This window comes from Dendrobium catenatum, unplaced genomic scaffold (assembly GCF_001605985.2).
Source record: "Dendrobium catenatum unplaced genomic scaffold, ASM160598v2 fragScaff_scaffold_716, whole genome shotgun sequence".
Lineage (NCBI taxonomy): Eukaryota > Viridiplantae > Streptophyta > Magnoliopsida > Asparagales > Orchidaceae > Dendrobium > Dendrobium catenatum.
In genome coordinates, this window is record NW_021319178.1 from 24,762,222 (window position 1) to 24,767,830 (window position 5,609).

At 31.3% G+C, this 5,609-nt stretch overlaps 1 protein-coding gene across 1 annotated transcript; it reads right to left on the reverse strand.

Moving 5' to 3' along the window:
* Positions 1 to 1,207: 1,207 nt before the first annotated feature.
* Positions 1,208 to 3,645, reverse strand: LOC110114207 (probable E3 ubiquitin-protein ligase MARCH10). The gene is made up of 3 exons (XM_020847001.2): positions 3,455 to 3,645; positions 2,724 to 3,133; positions 1,208 to 1,684 (listed from the first exon to the last, which is right to left on the reverse strand). The coding sequence occupies exons 2-3, from the start codon at positions 3,125 to 3,127 to the stop codon at positions 1,474 to 1,476; spliced, it is 615 nt and encodes a 204-aa protein (XP_020702660.1). The 5' UTR covers positions 3,128 to 3,133; positions 3,455 to 3,645; the 3' UTR covers positions 1,208 to 1,473.
* Positions 3,646 to 5,609: the final 1,964 nt, after the last annotated feature.

The following is a 5,609-nucleotide window of genomic DNA, read 5'->3' on the forward strand; positions in this document are numbered from 1 at the left end:
CATGTCTTCTTAGTGGTATCTTGAAGCATGGTGGTATAAACGATGGATGATTCAAGATTGTTAAGGAGCAAAGTAAGAATAATATAATCAAAAGCTTTTTAGTTTGAAGCCTTAAAGGAGGAACATTAAGGGGATGGAATTTGCAATTTCATTTGAGGAGAAAATTAAAGGCTGTCGACCATAAGGGATAGCTTATATCATTAACTTCGATTGTGGTATTAATGATAGAGGGCCTTTCTTTATAAAGAGAATGATAGAATATTTGAAAGTAAGGTGATATGTACAAAGGGTTAAAAGACACAAAAATCATGCTAAAAGATTCAAGTATGAAGTAGCGCTAGTGAGCAGGTACATCAGAAAGCAGGATGTGTGGCTAGCTAGAACATGTAAGGAGAGCTATGAAATCTACTAGGATTTTTTGTTGGCATGCAAGGATACCAAGATATGCTTGCAACATGCATGAAAGCATACAAATCATGAGCAAGGTTGTCTGGATTCTTAATAGGTGTAGGAACCCATAGTGGCTAGTTGAGTCTATGTGCATAGATGTGAGGTCACATATGAAAAGACACAAACAATAGTAGACTATGATGAGGTATGCAAGTAGATATATACAACTATTGAGATTAAAGTGTAGATTGAGAAGTATATCCTCAAGAGATATGTTGCATGTCAATGTTGTAGATGTTATAAGGATGAGGAGGGGGTCGATGATAACTATGCATAGGGTTAGCATCCATAGACATTCTTCCATACTTTGAGTTGGTTTGTTTTGGAGAGGGCCAGCAAGTTGTAGAGGGCGAGTCGACGTAGTGGGAGATTATACTCAGAGAGGGTAAGCACACCTAAAGCTATGATATCATGTTAAGAGAGAAATTTTGATGTCTTTATTCATTGAAAAATGATGCTTATTAATAGGCATACATAAAGGATACATAGGAATGAAAGAAAGCATATAATTAATAACTATAATTAAGGAAGAATTAATATCAATTTTGTTATAAAAATATATATTTTTATATATTGATTTCTTAATATGCCAATGGAAGCCTTGTAGTACATTTTGAAGGCACTTTAACAGGTTATTTATATATCTAAAACTATCCTGAAGCTCTAATGAAGTTGATGCTCTCTTGTCACAGGTAAGATAATGATATCAAATTTCTTTAAAATTTATGAGAAAAATGACAACATGCCCGAGGGCAGATACAATATTCCATCATAAAATAGCAACTTTATAATAAGAACTTTCTAGACACTCACAAACTTCTTCAGCAAACAACAATATAATGATATTTAATGAAACTCATTACATTCCGCAGTTCAATAAAACTGTATCACTTTCTTTCTATTCGGTTTTATTTGATCTATCTTGTTCATAATAATTATTATCTCCATCTTCTGTTCATCGGTTAACAAGCATTACCAGTGAAAAGATTTATTCAGTCTTTAGTTTTCTTTTAGTATTCTTAATTAGCGTGTGTGGAAGCCAAGAAGGTAACACAGAACTATGGTGAGTAGCATCCAACCTAATATACAGTTAATCAACCTATGTCCTTGACAAAATCTTTGTGTTTCAGTTGCTGCTGCAACATTATTGTCTGATTTGATGGAGTCCTCAATGGTCTCAGTATCCCCAAATCCAATTAAATTCTTAGCCGTTGAGCCACAAATTTCACAGATCCTGAAAAAAAAAGGCAGGATTATAAGTCAAAATATGTTCATAGGAAGATAGAGAATTCACTACAAAGATACAAAGAAAGGTTTTTTTTTTTTTTTTTTTTTTTTCTTCCTTCATTTTTATTTTCATATGGATATAATCAAAATTCAGTAGAATTTTTCTATTATAATTGAATAGCTTTCCATGTAAGCACCAAAGAATTGAAAAGAAAAATAAGTGCCATATTTTCTTATAATATATATTGAATACTATTTTGAGAGATTTGTAAAGCGGCAAAGCTGAGTTCTAGAAGATTGTCTAAAAATTAGATATGGTAAGATTTCTCCTTAAAAAAATGTCTAAAACTAGTATGCAATATTGTTTAAAGCCTCAAAATGATTTCATTAGTATTTAAGGCTTCGTTTTTGAAACTGTTTTCTTACTGATTCTTAAAACAATTTTTTATATAAAAATTAAAAATTATGCAATAAAAAGCTGCTTTAAGAAGCACTAAGAAAACAGTCCCAAATGAAGCTTTAGGTTTCGTTAGGGACGGCTTCCTGTTTCTTAAAGCAGCTTTTTAGTATAAAAAAATTAATTTTTAAACTAGACAGCTATTTTAAAAATCAATAAAAAAACCGTCCCAAACGAAGCCTAAATTTCCAAAAACATCAAGCCTAAGTAGATATGAATCAGAAGATTCGCTAAAAACAGTAATCAGCCTGAATATTTTAGGGTTTTAAGTATTTTTACTCTAACAGCTACATCAAACTTCATCTATGGGTATTTTAGTAATGGTTCTAACTAAAGTAGCATGCTAGCTTTAACTATTTCTTTTGTTCTTAAGCCATCAATTAAACCATGCTTCCCATTTACTTTCTTCAAGATAAGCTTTGTAACATCAAACACAAAAGCTATAAAAAATAAAAAACTATATAGCGAATCCGTAGACATGTTAAAAAAAGATTAAGACGAAGCTTCTAAAGCCTTTTCTTGCTCTAAATTTCGAGGTGAACGAATTGCAAAAATAACAAAACGATGCAGTTAAGAAATATTTCCTCACTTGTTTCCTCTGATGTTAAACCATTTCTCTGCACATTTCTGGTGAGCAAAAGCCAAATCACCGTTGCAGGAACAGCCCAACACAATTGGGATGCCCAATTCCTGGCTGCAAGTATCTAAATTGATAGAACAAATCCTGCAATCCTTCTCAGACTTGTCCATAATCAAATTAACATCCACTGAACCACACTCCAAATCCAACTCAGCTGAAGAATCTGAGTTGCAGAGGCTTCTACAAGGCATCTGAATTCCAACTTTCTCAACATTGGATGTCGTTGAAAGCTGGCAATAATCATAAGGCAATTTCGTTTCATAATTTGAATTGCAATTCTCTTTCTCAGCTTCATTCAAGCAAATAACAACAAAATTCTCGAATTGAGGATGTCTCTCTTCCAAACATGCCATTTGTGCCTGAACCAAGAAGGAGAAGATGTTGATAGATAAGGCAAGGAAAAATAGCTTAGGAGAGAAAGATAGATTAAAATCAAATGAACAGTGAGTCCACAAGGGGAGCCTGGTAAGCCAAACCTCAAGCCAGCAAATTATAAATCACAAAAAACACCAGAAAAAAAGCTCCAAAGGATCAAACTCAATGGTAAAGTCTTAGAAGAGACCAAGAAATCTCAGAAAGTCATCAAATCCATGTAAGTATTGACAAAATCCATCAAGTTTGAATCTTTTTTATCTCTGTAAAAATAAGAAATTCGAAGAAGAGATGATGATCAAACGAACCCAGAGAGGAGTCGGAAATCACTTTTCTGTGATCACAAACACTTTCGCAATTCACGAAATACGATTGGTACTTCCTTGCAGAGATTATGAAGGAAAGAGAAGAAATCAATAGTGCTCGACGTCGAGCAAAGAGGGAGATGAAGCGGTGGAAAGACGGAAGTTTTTTTTTTTTTTATAATATTCAATGAACAAAAAATTAGACTCGGTGGGATTTATTTTGAATATTACACAATAGTTAATAATTCTGCTGAACTAAACTCTCACAAAGTTGTTAAATATTTTTTCTCTCTCTCTCTCTATATACCGCACTTTATTTAATTTTTGAAGAAATATACTAAAAAAATTTACTTAGGGCTAAAATTCATCCCATAGAATTCAGAGATATGTTCAACTTTATATAAGTAATTATTGAGAAAAATAAAAAAGGGCTTAAATTGAATAAAAAGCTAAAATATATATTTTTATATATTAATTAAGTTAAATTAATCCTTGTAGTATGATTTTGAAGATCGAGAACCAGTCATATAACCAGCTCAGCTAATCTTAAAAATTGAGTCCTACATCAAAATGGTAGGAACAGATTAAAACCACCAATTTGATTAAATAAACTAATTTAAAAAATTTGTATAAAATATTAAATTATATAATTAATTTAAATATAACATATTTAAGTTTTATAATTAGCATAAAATTTTAATAACGATCATTTACAAACCAATCACAACAAAACATGCCCACATAGCTCACCACTTCATCACAAGTTTCTATGAATTAAATATATCTTTTAATCATAAATTATAATATTATTATCATATTATTTATTTTTTATTTAAATAAGTTTAATTTTTATTACATCATTTTACTCAATTTTGATCGATCTATTGAACCTGTAAACTTCTCTTTTTTTTTTATTATTATTTGATGTCCAGTTTAATTTTGACAATCCTAGCTTGAAGAATGACAATTATTCAAAAAATAAATTTAATGAAGAGATATTCGAGTATATCCTATATTTCCTCTAATATAGGACAGACCATTTATAGTTAAAAACTTTGGCAAATCGTTAGATGCGTTAAAAGTGGTTTTAGAAGTACATCACAACGTGTTATCGACATCCAACAAATTTTCTATATGATGACATTCCACCTAATATTGTAAATTAATTATGTTGACCGTTTAAAAGCCCTAAGTATTTGTTTAGGGCTAATTTATGACACAATATTTATCATTCAAGTTATTCAATATAATATTTATTATAATCAATTTATTTGATTTTGAGTTAATATTAAATTTGCAAGTGTAATTTGAACTCATAATATCAACATCAACCTTAAGTATGTTTTTTTATTGAATTTCTTAATGTAAGTCGTATATGCTTTGTGCAAATGAGGATAGAAATGCACTAGATTTATATGAAATAGGCATATCAATGAGATCAATTAGTTCTCTTGGTTCATATCTAATAACAACATGGAAATGAACCATACTTAATATAATTACTACAGGCAAACTAAATGATAGGGAGAACGTACAAGATTTTATGATATATTAGCATGATCAGTCACTAAGCACTACTAAAACGTCAATGTTTTCGTAGCAGTTTCTAGCAACGGTTTTTTTAAAAACCGCCTTAAATTTATTGTATAGTAGCCACAAGATTTTTAAAAATTCTGGACATTTGTGGCGGTTATAACCGCCACAAATATCCAGACTTGTGGCAGTTAAAACCGCCACAACACTAATTATAAGTTCATATGGATAGAATTTGTGGCTGTTATAATCGCTGCAAATCTGAATATTTATGGCGGTTATAACCACTGTTAAATTCAGCACTTCATCAAATCTACCCCGCCGATCCTTAAACCGCTGCGGAATGTCGTTGCAGTGCATTGCAATTACAGCGGGGGTGCAGCGGTTTTCTGCAAAGAAAGTTGTGATGGTTATAACCGCCGGGATAGGACAAAAATTGTGCTGCAATAGACTTATTTTTTGGTAGTGGCGCACCTAAATATGTCTCTTAAGATTTTATTGACAATTTGGGTTTGTTCGTTAATCTAAGAATGATAGCATGTAGAAAATGAAAGATTAGTGATAAGTTTCTTCCATAGGATTTTCTTAAGTAGCTCATAAATCTCACATAATGAGCATTGATAAT

Coding starts and splice junctions, on each gene's coding strand:
- LOC110114207 (XM_020847001.2), bottom strand. CDS start 3,127: ATGGCATGTTTGGAAGAGAGACATCCTCAATTCGAGAATTTTGTTGTT. Junction 1,685..2,723: donor TTTAACATCAGAGGAAACAA/GTGAGGAAATAT, acceptor TTTTTTTTTCAG/GATCTGTGAAATTTGTGGCT.